Raw genomic sequence first — 19,483 nt, forward strand, 5'->3', positions numbered from 1 at the left:
TTCTCAGGCTGGTAATAACACAAGTTATGGCTTGCTATTTAATATTTACACCCAGTCCCTGGCATATCAGTGTGGCTTTTCCATAGTAACCGAAGCAATCTGTCCAGATATTGCTGGTGCAGCAGAAATAGGCAGAGTAATTTTTTTGGCCCCAGCTGTTCACATTTGGGGACAGGAGACCGTGGCTTGTCTTCTGATTGAGGTTTTTGTTTTTCAAGCTATTTTCTTTATTTTCACTCTCATGTTACTTTCATTTTCCTCACTGATTAGGTTTATTGAAAAGAAGTACCTGCTTAACTTTAAGAAAATATGGTTTAGATTTTTTTTTTTTTAAATGTTGCTTCTTAAAAAAATATATGTTGCAGTCATATGTGCTGAGTTGGAAGTGAGACCTGTTTATTTCATGACTCTGATGATGTACATTTCAGACAGAAAGATGCAAACTGACATGATATTAAATAACTTAAATGATAAAGACAATATAAACATAAAATGTCATCATTGATTGGGCTGCTGTTTAACTCTAACACATATGCATGTTCTGACCCATTCCACCCTTTTATGCTTCTATTTCTACATGTTTTGTGTTACGTTTTTCTCTGCTCCAGCTCAAGCGGGTTTGGTTATCTTTGATGTCCCTTGAGTGTTTTAATAATTTGTTAAATGTGTGTTGTTGATGGTTACTCTGCCTCCCTCTATCACTCTCTCTCTCTCTCTCTCTGTCAACTTGCCTCCCTATAAGGCGTGGGCTACAAGTAAGGCAGAGCCACATCGCCATACTGACCACAGTATAATGCTTAGTGTTTAGTGTCTCATATTCACCCTACAAAGTATAAACTAACATCATCTGTATACATGGAGACATACATATGTCTCTGACCATATGCAGGCCTAACACATGTAAAATACAGAAAACACACGTACGTATGTAGAGAACAAAGGAGTTTCTTTCGACTGCTGTCGCATGGGGGGGCAGCTGTATTCTAATGTATTAATCATCTTGTCTCCAGCTTGCTAATTAATGACCCATCTGTCCCCACTCACTGATGTTCCACTTCAAACTCCCCAATAAACAAACACACACAGAGAGGCGCTGCGGCACAACAACCAAATTCTCGTTCCAGTGATGCAACTCCAACACCACTGCTGTGCACACTGTACGCTGCACTGTCTCATCTGCATTCAACAAAACCTCCAAAGTGTTTATGGCAGCTTCATGAGAAAGGAGTCCTCCTCATCGGTTGCTGTGCGTTTAGCTGGCAGACGTGTGATCAGGCTTATCTGTGTGTGTGTCTATGTGTGCACTTATGTAGGTGTATGTGTGTGTTCATAGGCTTATCAGGTGAGCCCGGGCAGAGTGTCAGATGCAGTAATGGAGGCTTCAAAGACAAGCGCTGCGGTGAGTTCCCTGGCTGCCTTTTAACAACCCCCCCCCCACCCTTCCACCCCTCCCTCTCCCATCCTCGATGGGACGCAGAGGGACAGAAAGGCACATAAGTAGATAGCTGGATGGATAAGGAAGGGAGGCAAGAAGTGAGATAAGCAGGCAGGTGAATAATTAAGTGGGTGCAAAGTCAAACAGACAACAGGTAGGCGTACATCAGGCTGAGTGGCAGGTAGGAGAGATATTGGAGAGCACAGTTGCCTGACAGTAAGACAGACGCACGGAGGAGCAGACAGACAGTAAGACATTCAGACGCGGCTAGGTGCTTGTACAGGCCACCTCCCCTTCACTTGCATGAGTAGAGATACTTCAAACACTCGCCGCTTGTCTTCTGCTTTGTTCTGTTGTTCTCATCGCAGCTGCTAATGTTGTTTTGATGCTCGTCACCACCATCGCTGATCTGTTTCCTTTGAATGGGAGTTCTATTCCTGACTTCCCATTTGCTTGTTTCCATTTTGGTCTTTTATCCTGCATATGTGTTTGAGTGAACATGTTTGTGCGTGCGTGTCTTTTGTTTTACATCTGAAAAGCAGTCACAGTTAAGGGATAGTAACTGAGAGTTTGATCATTAAAAGTTGCCATTTGAGGTTGATTGGTTTCATTTTTTTCAGGGATCACATAGTTATTTTCTTGCTTTAAAGTGAGATGAAGTTAAATCGTGAGATCAAAGAGTTTTGTAGTAAATAAAACTGCTGTAAGCACTTGTGGCTGCATAAAAGCAAAAATACAGGAAGACGTATGAAAGAGTTAACCTACAAACACAGAACCTACTTTGGCTGCTTCTTATTCAACGATATTCAATTAGAAACCGAATATTTACTGTAACATTTGCAGCAATTCAGCTATTAAAGTCATTTTAATTATCGTGTGTAAAATCTGCAGATTATTTTTAACCTTTTCAAAACTGATGACCTTTTTGATTATTTCTTATTTCGCACCGCATGTAACATTGTTCAACATGGTTCAGACTTCAGTGCATGGCTACTGTGATGGACACTCTCCCTTCTGCAACTATTTTTTTTATTGTACTTCACGGGCCTTAATAGATATTTGGATTAATTTTTTAAAGTCGTTTACAGTTTATTGAAGAAATATTTTTGCATGAATGTCTTATGTTATAAAGAAAGTCTTGGGGAATGTGGAGATAAAAATAAAAAAAAGGAGTCAAATAGTGTTGTAGAAATTTCTTGTGATGTCACAGAATGTATATTTTGTATGTGTATGTGCAGACTTATGGGTTTCATTGCGACTTCAGAAGACATAAATATGAACTCATGAACCAGCACTGATGTCACAGACTTCACCAGAGATGTTACCAAAATAATTATCTACAGATATGACTCCCCTTGCAGATTCATGTAGTTCAAAACTTTTGATGTTTTTTTAAATTTATTTTATGTTTGGCTTTTGTTTTTGTTTTTTTAAATCAGGAAGTATCCAGCATAAAACTACTAAATCGAACATAAGGAGCTACCCACTCTCGTAAACAGATGTTAAGAAATTTTCTAATCACTCTGTTCCTCTGTAGTGTCTTAAGCTTAATGGTTTAGCTAAACAATAACCTTACAATAAGAGTATTTATTTATTTATAAGCAAAACTGCACACATTGAAGGTAATACTTCTACTTGTAAATACTAATCATGCCAATCCTCCTGCTCCCTCCAAACAGCAAACTCTGGAGAACAACCTAACCAACTTGGTGAAGAGGAACAGTGAGCTGGAGAACCAAATGGCCAAGCTCATTCAAATCTGTCAACAGGTTGAGGTATGTAACATATCTTTATGTCTTTTAATTTTTGAATAAAATTCAAATGGTCTCCCTTAATTGTAACTCAGGAAAATATGACTTCCATATGGAAAGTAGTTTTGTTTGTCGCCAGGTATCATAGCACAGTCAGAGGTTAGTGTCAGCAACAAGATAACAGCCTCGGAGCTGCTAAAGATTCTTAATGAGGGGAGTTCTGCTGGGTGGAAATAAGCATTTCCAAGTCAGCGCCACACCGCGCACCACTGAAGCTATTTATATTTTAGTCTAAGCCTCTTTTTATTTCATTATATTTCTGCCTCCTGCTGGATCATAACCGTGACTTTGCCAGCATTAAAATACGAATTCAATTCTTTCAATTCCTTCACCAGCTACTGATCAAATATTGATTAATCCCAACACTGTAAGTGAATGCCAGGCTCTTACAGTGTTGTCATAAAAAGGTCTGCATCGTTTTTAAAGAGTTGGAGGAAAGTATACAGCAGCAAATTAATAACAAATGTGTCACAGTGATCTTGTTATGTCATTTGGCCATCAATATGATAAGTGATTAGGCACAGCACTTTGAAAATGGAAATAATAGATACCAGTTTCAGTTTCAGAGGGACTGAAGAACACTCGAGAACAAAAGAGTAGCTATCAGCAACCATCCACTTTCAGACCTTTAAAAGGGTTAGTTATGTCATTCACACAACTTCAAACGCTGATTGAGATGACCACTTGAGCAAAGCCAAAACTAAAAGGTGCAACCACTTTAATGTTAACGCTTTAACTGTATCATAAATTCTGATTGTGTGCCTCTTTAATGTCTCAGCTTTGGCTTCCAATACTGCTTAGGTTCTTCCTTGAACTCTTGGCTTCCAATTAATCTCACTGCGATGAATTAGATTTTTAGGATGGATGAATTACTGTTGCATTACTCAATGGTTTAATTCTTACTGGCACCACCCACACAAGAAATTTATGCTTGCCAGCAAATCAGATGAGATTATCTGTCAAATGGCATATAACTCCAAAGTGGAAGCTTTATCTGACTTGTCACAAGGTGGTAATGTGTCACAGCTCCCCCCGGTACGATTAAACGGCAACCTTCGAAGAGTGTTTGCGCTCCGGTGTCCTGGTGTGAACCGGAACCTGTGTGCACAAAATTATACCTGAGTCAGTCTTGTCACTGTTGACCTCTTCCATTTGGGCCTTTGCTATGATTTAATGGAGGTACTGTTCAAAGCCAGTCAGAGAGTTCTAATGCTTGGCCACAGAGTGTTTTCTCAGCTGAGCATTACTAACACATTCGCACACATACACACAGGTTCATGCTTTCAGTCTGTGCACACTCACTCTTAATAAACACCATCATTTTCTGTGAGATTTGACATTAATGGCTGCAGAGGACAAATGCATTTTAGTGCCGCCATCACTCTCTGCGTAGTTCATTTCTTACCAGCCGGGCATGACTCCATTTTCTCAGAGTCACTCTGAGGTCCATGAACAGCAACTCATGCAGCCGCTCATCCAATCAAAATTAAATGATTGCTGGGTGATTCATTAAGTACAGACAAACTGTTCGTCAACAGTGCATGGCATGAGAAAAAAAAACTGTCTCTGTTTCGTCTTTGTCTGCATACCAATGTTGAGCCACCGCCACGACAGCAGCACATCTCATCAGTTATTCATCAAAAAGTAATGAGGAGAGATTGCATGGGGGAGAACATGCTTCACCAACTCTCAAGCAAAGCAAATTATTGGAATAAACTATACGTTTTCAACTCATTTGGAGCTATTCTGGCTTTATGATGTCAGTGTCAAAGGGCTACAGTTGTTTATTTATGAGAGGCGTAAGGAAGAGAGACTGGATTGTTTTCAGGTGAGCACACATTAAGGTGCAGAGGCGTTTTATGAGTGCCAGGAAGAGAGGCGAGGGCAAGCGAGGAGAAGAAGCTGGAGAACGGCGGAAAGGCTGAAAAGTAGAGGCTGTAGAGGTGAGGGAAAGGAAAAAGAAAACGAAAAGGCAAGAGGTTAACAGGGCAACGGGAACAGAGAATGGGATAAAAAGACGTACAGTAAGTGTTAGTGTGACTAGCAGTGATCCTTTTTTTTATTCTGCAAAAAGAGATGCAGGCAGTGTGTAGAAGAACACGCTCAGCAATAATGCAATACAGCACAAAAAGGGAATAAAAAAGTGAGAGTTTTAGTGAAGGGAGAGGAGTGTGTACAAAATAAGAAATCTCTGAAGGGCTTTAAGCATGACCTGGATTTCTCTCCTCCTTGTTTGCATCATACTGTATTGGTGCCGAAGAAATGATCAAACACAGTGTGAATCAGCTTCCAGTGTGTCAGCACACACTGCAGCGATACATCCCTGTCCTCCAGGGGTTCTCTCCGGGGGAGTTATCTTTTTCTTCAGTCTTAGATGCACTGACTTGATGATGTGTAGGATGCTTCTTTCTTCACCACTAGGCTTGGTGTGGGATTTTTGTGCCTAATGGTATTCGGTTCGGAGCTTTTTAAAAGCATTGATTTGATTCTTAAGCATTTGTAGTGATTTTTGTTTAGTTAACACTCATCACTCATTTTCACTCATGCTTTGATATTAATAGTCAGCAGAGTAAGGGGGACTCATTGAGGCTCTTGGGTGAAGAGCATTTCCCTAAAAACCACTTTGATGTTGAATAGACGCTGATACAGTGACAGATGTAACTGAATTCAGACCCAGACTGAAAGCTGGGTCTGAATAAGACTAATATGCTATCTGTTACCTGCACGTTATTTTTCTCATTCACGAACTATGTTTTAAGCTATAAGCCGTTTAATATTAAGCCAGCTCACTTCTTTTCTTTTCTTTTTTTAGAGTAATAGTAAAAGCTTTTTACCCTCTTCAAAAACACATCTCAAGAGATGCTCTTATTCTTTTGTTGCCATTTCATTTTCAGCACATTTCTATTTAATTCCCAAAGAGCCTCCCCTTTCATACTTTAACAATACTTCCTTAAAGTGCCCTTGAAACTTTCTGTGTAGTGAAGTTCTTGCATTTAATATCTCCCTCTTCTTAATTCATCTTGTAACTTGACAGCTGATCAGCTTTTCTGTCATTCTGTCCCACTTTATCTTGCTCTCTATATGGTAGTTGTCCTCGTCGAGGTCATGGTTCAGCTATGCCTCGTGAGACTGTGTGGTTACAAGGTGCTTGCACTGGCAGCTGTATAAAGAGGAAAACTTTAGAGCCAGAAAGCCCAGACACAGCTAAATGTGGAGTAAGTATTGTTTCTAGGAAGCAGTAAAAACCAGCAGCTGGTGTTTCCAACCGCTAGGATCGTGTTAAACTCGTGTGTGTATCAGAACTGATGGAAAAAAGAATCACATCAGACAGAAGCCTGGTGGGTTTAAATGTTCACACGTGTATATCTACTGATTAAACAGCGAACAGTAAGTCCTTAGCTGAGACCTGTCTAGGTGTGTTTACACTGAAGCTGATCACACTCTGTGCAGAATATGAATCAGTTGTATGGAGATGTCTCTAATGCTGCGTAATCCTTTGCATTAGGGCTCATCTCTCTTTATCTCTCCACAATAGCACCAGAGAGATCGAACCATCTTCTGGCATCATTTCTAAAGCTATATTTCTAAAGCCGTTTGCAGTTCCACTTTTAAGGATGGGAGCATCAATACAATGCGCTAATGGTATATAGATAAACAACATTTCTTCTTTATTGCAAGCTCTACAGTATGTTTGTGCTTTTAACAGATGCCCATACTGTGCATTCAAAGTCGATGTATATCATTCAGCATTCATCCATCCTGGGTGGGTGATATTGTGTGTAAAGACAGGTGGGTTGCTTTCGACTCGGATTTTATTCCAAACAGACACAACTCTAACTTTAAAGCATGGATATCCTATGGCCTTGTGACATTCCTCTCTCTTACTCATAGAAATATTGTGCTCAGATTTGAGGCCTTACAGGACAATCACAACCTGACAAAATACGACTTTCATAGATACTTACAGCTGAGATCATATATTGATCATGAATGCAAACTGTCCGACTTCAATGATGCTTAGTCGCATTTTTTCCTCATCCTGAAAAATGCCACAACCATGACCCCTAATAAATCTATTTCTGAACTATACAAAGCTCTCTCTAGTGCCAGCAAGGATAATACTTTATACACTAAGGATAAATGGGAAAGGGAATCAGGGATTGCTATTTCTGTAGGGGAGTGGGAAAATGTTTGGTACTGCCAGTGGTCCACGTCCAGTTCTATGAGCTGGAAGGAACATGGCTGGAAGAATATTATTAGGTACTTCAAGACTCCATATCAGGAGAGATACAAAGGGGCTTATATGCAATGCTGGAGACAATGCGGCTCGACTGTTGCTAACCATTTTCATGTCTTTTGGGACTGTCCCGAGTTAAAAAACTTTTGGATAGGTGTTCAGGTCTCTTTAAGTGCAGTCTTTAACGTTCAAATACCTTTAGATTTTAAGGTTTTATAAATGGGTTTGGTCCCCTTTCTGGAACGTAGGAGTGAGATTAAGTTGGCGCAATTATATGAGGTGCCGTAAGGGACATTATTACTGAAACGCTCTCACACACACAACTGAAACGCTCTCACACACACTACTGAAATTTTAGCTCTCACACACACAACTGAAACGCTCTCACACACACTACTGAAATTTTAGCTCTCACACACACAACTGAAACGCTCTCACACACACTACTGAAACGCTCTCACACACACTACTGAAACGCTCTCACACACACTACTGAAATTTTAGCTCTCACACACACAACTGAAATGCTCTCACACACACAACTGAAACGCTCTCACACACACTACTGAAACGCTCTCACACACACAACTGAAACGCTCTCACACACACAACTGAAACGCTCTCACACACACTACTGAAACGCTCTCACACACACTACTGAAACGCTCTCACACACACCACTGAAACCAGAGGCATTTCTGCTGAACAGGAAGTTGTTTCCTGACAAGGAAACTGATGGAAAAAGTGGTATATTTCAAAACACTACAAGGATTTCTACTCAGCAACCTGCTAGTACAGCAGTCCCCAACCTTTTTTGCGCCACGTAAACGATATAAAAATAAAAAAACGATAAATACCATGAAAACCATAAATAGAAATGTGTTCGAATTTTTGTGGAGGAATAAAACCCATTACATAGAAAGATCTCAGCTTGTGAAGGGATACAATAAAGGTGGTATCAAAACTCCAGAATTGGAATTTATGGTTGGCACCCTTAGAATTAAATGGTTAAAATCTTGTCTGTCACAGCCAGACTCTACTTAGCTCCACAACCCATGATTCTTGTTTAATAAAATAGTATACAGGATTAGACTTTATTTTGAAATGTGATTTTGCGGAAAATAAAATCCCCATAAAGATATCAAACTTTCCAAAACAGACGTTGCATTTTTGGGAAAATGAGATTTACCCACAACTTCTCCCCATAATTCAACCTTATGGAATAATAGGGTAATAACACTTAATCAAAAATCAATTTTCAAGAGTGACTGGTTTGAACAAAAATATTATATTCATAACAGATTTGTTGGATGATAACGGTGTCATTCTAAGTTACACAGACTTTTCAGAAAAATATTGTCTAAACTGTTCTCAAAGAGAATATAACAAATTTTGTGAACTGGTCCCACTGCCTCTGCTTCATTTGATTAAAAATTTTATGATATACAATAATTTCTCATCAGTGGTCCCAAATTTATTGCTAGGGCAATGTCAGCTGTTTGATAAAAATGCAATAAGAAATGTGTTAGTAGTTTCTTCAAAGACAAAATATTTCATAGTTACAACAGAATGGTTACATGGCATGGTTCTAATTTAGTTATTTCATATACACTGGATAAAGCATACTAAAAATTTATGAAATAGCCTATTCTACCTAAAGTTAAAGAAACACACTTTAAACAAAACTAATACTGTGGCAGAATTTCTAAAAAAAGAGATTTGGCTTTGAGGTGGATCAGTGTTCTTTTTGTACTGATGAAAATGAAACCCTAGAACATCTTTTTTTTCCCTATGCCCTATCACACAATGTATTTGGTGCAACTTAAAAAATTGGATTTCCCTAAATATTAATGATGTGCCACTGTTTGAATTACATCATAATTGTTTTTATATGGATCATCTAGCATTGGATGTCTCAGACATTATTAACATCATCATACTTTTGAGTAAATATCATATCCATTGTGCTAAATGGAGGAACGCTAAGCCTTCTCTCCCTGGTTTTATTGATGATTTTAAGATATTTTTCTTTGCTAAAAAAGACAAAAAGCACATATGCCAAAAAAATAACCAGGATAATGCACGTCTCCCGCTATTCTAAATTTTGACTTATGCTGAGGCTAATATATTGTTAAGTAATGCAGCTGTCTCACTAAGGTCCAGAATCGATTTGTTCCACGATTCGATTCAATTCGATTTGATTATGGGGAATTTTGACAGTCAGAAATATTATAATTCAGATCAGTACATTTACATATTTTTGTATTTAAAAAAAGAAAGCTGACACACGCAAGACTTTATCAAAGGTGTGAGCATCACAGCAGATGCCTTTGTGTCAAAGTAGCTGAAGATAAAACACATAAAAACATGAAGGTGGTTTTCCTGGCCTGGGATTTTATAAAAAATATTCTGCAGTAGGCCTACATCAAAAACAAAAGAAAACCATTAATCAACATATGAACGTTACCTCTGACGTTACAGCGGTTTTATTAGAGACACGGCTAACGTTTTGCATTTTGCATAATTTTAAAAAGTTTAAATTTATTCAGTATTGAACGGCAGAAATTAGGTTTTCTTTTCGGAAGTATGTAAAATGAAAAAAAAAAAAACAGCGGGCGACTGCGCTGTAAACAACAGTAGACTTGTGCATAACAAGCAAGCGAATAATACAGAAAACAGATTTTTAGACGGGAAACTGTTCTTGAAGTACAGAGAGAGAGAAAGAGAGGGCTGTGCATGACGTGCAATTTCATCGTGGTGAAAGCAAAACAGTGAGGGAATTCATGACGATGTTTATGTGAAGCGCAGTTTGGATCTTCTTTTGCTGCTGGTTCAGTCAATATTGTTTGGAGAGAGATAAAACTAACAGCTTTAGAATCGGCGCAAAAACAGCATGAAAACAAAGTGCGGACCTGCCGACAGATCAGAGTCAGCGAGCTGTCGGCTTTCAGCCCCGACCGTGTCCGTCCTGTCGGGTGAGACAGGCGACATCTCACTGATTCTGATCCGCGGGTCCGCGCTGTGTGTTTACGTCTTTGTGCAGAAGCCGTGTACCTGCTCTCATTTACTGTCTTAGCTGTTTGGTGGTTGTTGAAATTTTGTGAGGTTTCACCAGAGATTCTGGCATTTCGGGTAAAATAAATTTATATTAAAAAATCGATTCAGGATTTTAATGAATCGATTTCACGTTATCCAAGCCAGAATCGATTTTAATCAATAAATCGATTATAAAAACCCACCCCTAACTAACAGGTTGCTGAGTAGACATCTGTGTAGTGGTTTGTTTGAAATCTAACACTTTTTCCTTCAGTTTCCTTGTCAAGAATTAACTTCCTGTTTAACTGAAATGCCTTCCTGTTTAACTGAAATGCCTTCCTGTTCAACTGAAACGCCTTCCTGTTCAACTGAAACACCTTCCTGTTTAACTGAAATGCCTTCCTGTTCAACTGAAATGCCTTGGTTTTTCAGTAGTGTGTGCGAGAGCGTTTCAGTAGTGTGTGTGAGAGCTAAAATTTCAGTAGTGTGTGTGAGAGCGTTTCAGTAGTGTGTGTGAGAGCGTTTCAGTAGTGTGTGTGAGAGCGTTTCAGTTGTGTGTGTGAGAGCTAAAATTTCAGTAGTGTGTGTGAGAGCGTTTCAGTTGTGTGTGTGAGAGCGTTTCAGTAGTGTGTGTGAGAGCGTTTCAGTAGTGTGTGTGAGAGCGTTTCAGTAGTGTGTGTGAGAGCTAAAATTTCAGTAGTGTGTGTGAGAGCGTTTCAGTTGTGTGTGTGAGAGCGTTTCAGTTGTGTGTGTGAGAGCGTTTCAGTAGTGTGTGTGAGAGCGTTTCAGTAGTGTGTGTGAGAGCTAAAATTTCAGTAGTGTGTGTGAGAGCGTTTCAGTTGTGTGTGTGAGAGCGTTTCAGTAGTGTGTGTGAGAGCGTTTCAGTAGTGTGTGTGAGAGCGTTTCAGTTGTGTGTGTGAGAGCGTTTCAGTTGTGTGTGTGAGAGCTAAAATTTCAGTAGTGTGTGTGAGAGCGTTTCAGTAGTGTGTGTGAGAGCGTTTCAGTAGTGTGTGTGAGAGCGTTTCAGTTGTGTGTGTGAGAGCGTTTCAGTTGTGTGTGTGAGAGCGTTTCAGTAGTGTGTGTGAGAGCTAAAATTTCAGTAGTGTGTGTGAGAGCGTTTCAGTTGTGTGTGTGAGAGCGTTTCAGTAGTGTGTGTGAGAGCTAAAATTTCAGTAGTGTGTGTGAGAGCGTTTCAGTAGTGTGTGTGAGAGCGTTTCAGTAGTGTGTGTGAGAGCGTTTCAGTAGTGTGTGTGTGAGAGCGTTTCAGTAGTGTGTGTGAGAGCTAAAATTTCAGTAGTGTGTGTGAGAGCGTTTCAGTAGTGTGTGTGAGAGCGTTTCAGTAGTGTGTGTGTGAGAGCGTTTCAGTAGTGTGTGTGAGAGCTAAAATTTCAGTAGTGTGTGTGAGAGCGTTTCAGTAGTGTGTGTGAGAGCGTTTCAGTAGTGTGTGTGAGAGCGTTTCAGTAGTGTGTGTGAGAGCTAAAATTTCAGTAGTGTGTGTGAGAGCGTTTCAGTAGTGTGTGTGAGAGCGTTTCAGTTGTGTGTGTGAGAGCGTTTCAGTAGTGTGTGTGAGAGCGTTTCAGTAGTGTGTGTGTGTGAGAGCGTTTCAGTAGTGTGTGTGAGAGCTAAAATTTCAGTAGTGTGTGTGAGAGCGTTTCAGTAGTGTGTGTGAGAGCGTTTCAGTTGTGTGTGTGAGAGCGTTTCAGTAGTGTGTGTGAGAGCTAAAATTTCAGTAGTGTGTGTGAGAGCGTTTCAGTAGTGTGTGTGCGAGCGTTTCAGTTGTGTGTGTGAGAGCTAAAATTTCAGTAGTGTGTGTGAGAGCGTTTCAGTAGTGTGTGTGAGAGCGTTTCAGTAGTGTGTGTGAGAGCTAAAATTTCAGTAGTGTGTGTGAGAGCGTTTCAGTAATAATGTCCCTTACGGCACCTCATACAATTACTCTTGGTGGCAAGTAAAAAAACAATTACTAGAAGATGGTTAAGCCCAGCCCAGCCTACCCTAGATGACTGGTTTGGGATCATTTTAGAGATATTTAGGATGGAAAAACTTACATATCTGTTAAGAAATCAAAAAGCCAAATTCTACCAAATTTGGAACAATTGTATCCAATTCATTACCCCCACGAGGGCTGACTTCACTTGATCTCACTATTACTTGGTTGTTTTTTGTTTTTTTTTACATTTACCTCTATTACTATTGCTTGTTTATTTACTTATTTGTTCACCATGATTGCAGCATGGGCACCCCCCCCCCCCCCCCCCCCCCCCCAGTTTGTGTTTATAGTTCCATGTAATGTGTTCTATATATCTCCTTCGGGAGAGCATGCGAGCAACTTTCCTAGTAATAGCTAGTGGAGGTTAATATGCACCCGCTGATCACTTTGTTTATCATTTGCTCTCCTGGACTTGGAAGGACTTTGTTCCCATGTTATTCATATACTGCTATGCAGATGGTTTTTTCTTGTCCAATCCAAATAAAGATATAATTTTTAAAAAAAAAGAAGTGAGTCTATCTAATAATTATAGAGCTATTTGCATCAAATAGAAGAAGGACCACCAAAGAAAATGAAGGCACACTGTCTGGGAAGGATGGATGTCCATATAAATTTTCATGGTAATCCATCAAATGCGTGTTGAGATATGATTAGCAGAGATAATGACGGGTGTCCTTTGATAATAGGCATGATAATTTAATTAGTAGTGATTGATGTTTGTGTTACTTTGTTCTGTTGAAAAGTAAAAGAAGACAAGAGGTTAGAAGTTGTTACCCTGAAAAACAGAAATAAATGCAGTCAATCTGCTTAGTAAATAAACACTTTGGTGAGGCGTTTCCAATTATCACCTTTCTTTGACACAACATCCATTACTTTGATCTCACGGTTGCATTTTCTTTTACTCTATTACATACATAAACCATTTTTAGAGCCAGGTGCCAGCTGGATGTCATAAATCTTTGGGTGCTATCCCAGAATTTGTGGACAGCATCAGAGCTAAAGCTGTCACGCTAAATCCTTGCATCTGTTTAAGGACTTCATGTCACACTTAAAGAGGCAAACTGGGGACAGTAAGAAGCAGGCAGAATCAAACAGAGGCAGAAAAAATGAAGAGAAATATGAGCGAGCAAACGACTGGATTGAGCATAGAGCGTATTCAAAATGTAACTGTTCTGGTGTCAGCAAAAGGTTAACCACTGCTTTGAACTTTGCCTAGCCGTCTTTACAAGATAGGTGCCATTTTGGCTACAGCAGCCAATGTTGGAAGTCATATATTGCTCTGGCTGTCACTGTTCTGTAATTATTACAGTCAAAAGTTTTGAGCAATCAATCGTGTCTTTATACTTTTCCTCAAAGTAGTCAATTATTATTATTCAAGACCTTGTATGTGAGGAGGATTTTAAATTTGATTCTGGATTTAACAATGAAGAGAAGCCAATATGAGAAATGTGCTTCCTCTTTCAAGTCCCTGTCAGTAATCTTGCTGCAGCATTTTGGGTCAACTGAAGGATTTTCGGGGAGTTTTAGAACATCCTGATAATAAGGAATTACAGTAGTCCAGCCTAGAAGTAATAAATGCATGAACTAGTTTTTCAGCATCGCTCTGAGACAGGATGTGTCTGATTTTGGAGATATTGCGCAAATAGAAGAAAGCGGTCCTACACAGTGTCACTGCATTTCTGAGATTTTTAGTGCCAAGTACAAGAACCTAAGTTTTATCTGAATTTAGAAGCAGAAAATTTGAGGTCATCCACGTTTAACTAATTATTTGTGGGTGTCATCTGGCGTCATGATAGATAAAGTTGGTAGTCATCTGCATAGCAGTGAAAATGTATGCTATTTCTTCTGATGATACTGCCTAAGGGAAGCATGTATAATGTAAACAGAATTGGTCCTAGCACAGAACCCTGTGGAACTCCATATTTAACCTTAGTGTGTAAAGACAACTCCCCATTTACATGAACAAATGTAAATATATTAGATAGATATGATTCAAACCACTGCAGCGCAGTACCTGTAATACCTACAGCATGTTCTAATCGCTCTAATAGAATATTATGGTCAACAGTATCAAACGCTGCACTGAGGTCTAGCAGGACAAGCACAGAGATGAGTCCACTGTCAGAGGCCAGATCATTTGTAACCTTCACTAAAGCTGTTCCTGTGTTGCGATGAGCTCTGAAACCTGACTGAAACTCTTCAAGTATCACATTCCTCTGCAGATTCCTCTTTTACGATGATGATGATGATGATGATGATCTCTAATGGTTACAATTTTATTTGTGACAAAATTCACGAAGTCATTACTCGTTAACTTTAAAGGAATGCTTGGCTTAACAGAGCTCTGACTTTTTGTCAGCCTGGCTTTAGTGCTGAAGAGAAATTTAGGGTTCTTACTTCCTTCAATGAGTGGTCAATAGTAAGATTTTCTAGCTTTACGGAGGGCTTTTTTATAGAGCGATAAACTGGATTTCAAGGCTAAATGAGGATGTTCTAAGCTAGTGTGATGTCATTTTAATTAGTCCAATTATAGATTGAATGCCGTGCTGAGGCTGTCATTTTTAGTATCTACATGGATAAAATCTCCCACAATAATTATTTTATCTGAGCTGAGAACTAAATCACATAAAAAGTCTCAGAATTCAGACAAAAAACAGACAGGTGGACGATAGATAACAACAAATGAAACTTTTCTTGAGTTTTTCAAGCTAGGGTGGACAAAGCTAAGCATCATTTTTTTCAAATGAATTAAAACTCTGTCTTGGTCTTTGGTTGATTAACAAGCTGTAGTGGGAGATTAATTCATGTACTAACAGGGGACTAGAAAAGAGAGACCCAATGTTTATAATCCACATTTCACTGTTTTACTCTTTGGTGCAGTCGTGGATACAGTATTGTTCTTTCTGTGTGATTTTTTTGTGTTTAAATAATTTTTTGCTGATTTTTGGTTTGTTTTTTTTGTTTTGACACAGTCTCTAAGGGGATGGGGTTTTGGGGAGATAGCAGGAGGAGAGAAGCTACAGAGAGGCGTGTAAGTCTGCAACTCCGCTTCCTGATCCAAACTCTGGATAGTCAGATTTTGGGGGGGTTTATTAAATTTGGCCAGATTTGTAGAAGTGAGAGCTGCTCCATCCAAATTAGGATAGATGCAGTCTCTCCTAACAAGAACAGGTTTTCCCCAAAAAGGTTCCCAATTATCTATAAAGCAAAGCATTTTGGACACCATTCAGACAGACAGCAATTTAAGCCAGCCACCCTGTGTTCCCGGGTGCTCGGAACAGTCTGCTAGGGGAAGAACTAAAGCTACCTTCAAGTGCACCAGCCACAGGGGCCTGGCTAGCTATGGGTTTTCCAAGGGTGCGAAGGTCTGTGTGTTGTAACGGGAACAGGAAGTGATACTCTACCAGATAGAGCCAACACCAAGTGAGAGTGAAATGGTCTCAGAAGAAGGGGTGGCTGTCAAGAAGCCTTTCATAAGGAAGGAAAATGGGGAACAAAGGATAAGGAATTCCAAATTACACAAGACCTGGATTTGAAATCAGTAACATAAGGTCCTATGGAGTGATGAATTCAGTTTCATTTTTCAGCATTGGAATGCACTTCAGGAAGCCTGGATAACTATTCCTGAAGACTGTTTAAAGAAATTATAAGAAAGTTTACCTAAGAGATTTCAGGCTGTGTTGACGAACAAAGTATTGACTTTCTAGCTTGCGCTAATTGTTTTTTCTTATATGATATGTATGTTTGAACATGTTTCAGTAAATCAATGCACGCATTTTCCTAGAAAAATATAAAGGAATGAGGGGTGGCTTAAGACTAATGTACAGCACAACAGGATTTGTATATATCTGTTTCGACAGTTTTCTTGGATAAAAGACTATTTCTTTTCTTGATGTATGTCAATCTGAAATCTACAAGATCTGTTAGACATTTTGTACATCATTTACCACTCCTGCCACAATTGATATGCGGTGAAACCTTTGCTTGTTAACTAGAATTTAAAATACATCGGTGTGGGCGTGAGCAGTGCTTGTTAACACAGTATGCATTTGTAAAGATTTGCAGTTTAAGAAAACAAGTTGGGATTTTGTAATGTCAAGGTGGGCGGCTAATTTAGCTGCATTCTCTGCTGTGTTTGTGATGTTATTATGGTGATTCAGCTGTGAGATTTTCTGTGACAAAAGCAAATAGTATTTTCAAGATTGAGCACTGCAGCATCATTAAAACTCACACACACAATTCATCTCATTTGTCTGCAGTCAATGGATTTTCTTAAAATGACAGCACAGTGAGAAATTGCAATGCCGAATCTCAGAATCGGGGGAATTTAACAAGCAAAGACTCGTTTTGAGTTTAGCTCACCTCCTGATGATTGACAACTCCTAAAATACTGTCTCTCTACTTACTACCAGTTTTTAGAAAAGGAGAGTTGGATATGTGTTTCGACTTCACATTTCAAAAGTGTTCATAGATAGTTGCTAAACAAATATCTTCAGAGGTGGGACCAAGTCATTGTTTTGCAAGTCTCAAGTAAGTCTCAAGTCTTTATCCTCAAGTCTCAAGTCAAGTCTCAAGTAATGTCAGGCAAGTCAGAGTCGAGTCTCAAGTCACTGGTGTAAAAGTCCGAGTCAAGTCACAAGTCTGAAACTTTGAATTTCAAGTCCTTTCGAGTCTTTAAAAAAAACAAACGAAAAAATAATGTTGCAGTTATATGCTAAATGTAAATATTAGACCATGTAATTTTAAAATCTGTGTTTTTCTCAACACATGACAAAAGTGAACGTAGAAAATATACACAAATTGTGAAATTGCACCTCTTTAAAATGCAGCTCAATTAAACCTAGCTCCAAGAATAATTTTCACCGACAGTTCTGAGATAAGCTGCATGTTATTCTTGGATGCGGTTGTAGGACCAGCTTTAAAATCGCATGACAAAAATATCATACACATTAAAAAAAACTGTATCACCAACGTAGCCTGGAAAACATTTGCTAGTTAGATGAAGTCAGCTATCTCATCTTAGCATATTTATATGCATATTTATAATTATACGGTTCTTGGAGTGAGTGCATACACTCATGAAGTTTAGTAACTTCAGGTCACTGCAACAAGCCCAGGTACAGTTTACCGACGGATGGGTGCAGGACCTTGAAATGCACCGTGTAGAACGAAAGACCATCGTACGTATCATAAGTTTACCAGTCTCACAAATTGTCGTCATAAATACACATTCGTTAACCGTTTATTAATATAACCTTTGAGCTCAACGGTAATTAATTAGCAGTGGAAATAATTTCTGGTAGCATCACAGAAATGTAGCAGTGACAATAATATTGTATGCTGTAATCGTACTGGACAATTAGTGATACAAAAAACCTGTTTTATCCTGTGAATAAAAGTATATGTTTTTGTCAATGTACCATAATAACAGAAGCGAAACGCAATATTGTGTCAGGACAATTCACTATTTATGCACAATAAATAAAGGAGCATAGCGCGACAATTTCTGTTCAGCGCCAGACTTGCTTGTAACCTATATCACTAATTATGTTATGAAAATGACGTATTAACTACTAAAAAACACTGACCTTCGTGTAAATGCTTGGAGCAGACTAACCTGTGAGCTGGAGTGTTCTGGGACGTTATATTTGGTCTTAGAATGGCTGCAATCCAGTCGCGTCTTTGTTACTTCGGAAACATGGCTCGAACAATTTCTCTTCAACGACGTAATCCGATAACAACCGATCTCTTTACCCGTCGGCTTCCCGTGGCTGTCATGCGACCGGCTATTGCAGTTAATGATACAACAGCTTCTTGACATTTTTGTGTTTCTTTTTATCGCTGTATAACTGATTTTAATTGAAAGCCTGCGTGCGCTAGTACCGCTTGCCACGAGTTCCCAGAATCCTTTGCGGTTCTACCCGTGAATGACGTCACATTTTCAATCTCTATATAATATGCATGTTAAATTTTATATTTGGGGTAAAATATCAAGTCTTTTCAAGTAAACCGGTTCAAGTCCAATTCAAGTCCCAAGTCATTGGTGTAAAAGTCCAAGTCAAGTCACAAGTCTTAGAACATTTTTTCAAGTCAAGTCTAAAGTCATAAAATTAATGACTCGAGTCTGACTCGAGTCCAAGTCATGTGACTCGAGTCCACACCTCTGAATATCTTTGTTTTTGTTTTTATCAGGCAAAGTCTTTTTGTTTTTGAGTGTAACCAGTGGTTTGCACCTTCCATAAACCCGCACTATTAATAATCTTGAAGTCATCACTTAATTGTTGCCTTTGACGTTTGAAAAATGATTCTTAGTTATTATTACCTATCCCTTATTACCTAAATGACCAGACATCTTTCATTCAGCCTGCTTGAGTCCTGGTTATTGCATAGAAACTGCCCTATGTTTCCAGGCAATACACCTCAGAATTAAATATGTTTACATGATAACCTTCAAACAAAGAAGAATACTGGCGCCGTAAGGTTGGATTAATTCCAGCATTATGGCAATAGTATCCTAATATGATAAAGCAGTGTTCCCCTATTATTGATATCACTGAAACTTTTAAGTTATTATATAAAAATCATAATGAACTAATGTTACCATTTTAGTTCCAGCTGGTCATCATATGGTTACCTATATATTACTGTATGACTACTAATTGGTCCTGCTTTACAGGCATATGTTTATATTGTCATTATTAGCCCCATTTGGTCTTGTTATTAACCAATTATACAAATTTAAAGTTAGTACCTCTCTGCTAGATCCATTGTTCATACAAGATATTACTTGGTTATTATTTGGATGTTACTTTGTAATAACGTTGTAATTATTTCCACATTATATTTGCTTTCACACTCATACCCCACTATTATAACGATGTGGCCAAGCTGTAACAGAAAGTGCTACCAGTCCACAGTAGAGATGTAGATGAGCATACTTCCTGTTTTTGTTGTTTTACTCTATCCATATAGTGAAT

The 19,483-nt window shown here is 38.9% G+C and overlaps 1 protein-coding gene across 5 annotated transcripts in view; it reads left to right on the forward strand.

Moving 5' to 3' along the window:
- The window catches only part of mid2 (midline 2), a 172,024-nt gene that overhangs the window by 107,574 nt on the left and 44,967 nt on the right, over positions 1 to 19,483 (forward strand). For 4 of the 5 annotated variants that reach the window (XM_086258046.1, XM_086258039.1, XM_086258030.1 and 1 more), the window contains 2 exons: positions 1,334 to 1,399; positions 3,115 to 3,210. In XM_086258046.1, the coding sequence (XP_086114172.1) occupies positions 1,334 to 1,399; positions 3,115 to 3,210 (162 nt within the window). The remainder of the gene's footprint in view (positions 1 to 1,333; positions 1,400 to 3,114; positions 3,211 to 19,483) is intronic. The other variant, XM_086258060.1, reaches the window with a different exon arrangement.

The sequence above is a fragment of the Aulonocara sp. 'chitande type north' Nkhata Bay genome, linkage group LG2 (genome assembly GCF_057382095.1).
Source record: "Aulonocara sp. 'chitande type north' Nkhata Bay isolate Kocher_YH1m ecotype deep benthic linkage group LG2, A_spYH_male_GT1.1, whole genome shotgun sequence".
Classification (NCBI taxonomy): domain Eukaryota; kingdom Metazoa; phylum Chordata; class Actinopteri; order Cichliformes; family Cichlidae; genus Aulonocara; species Aulonocara sp. 'chitande type north' Nkhata Bay.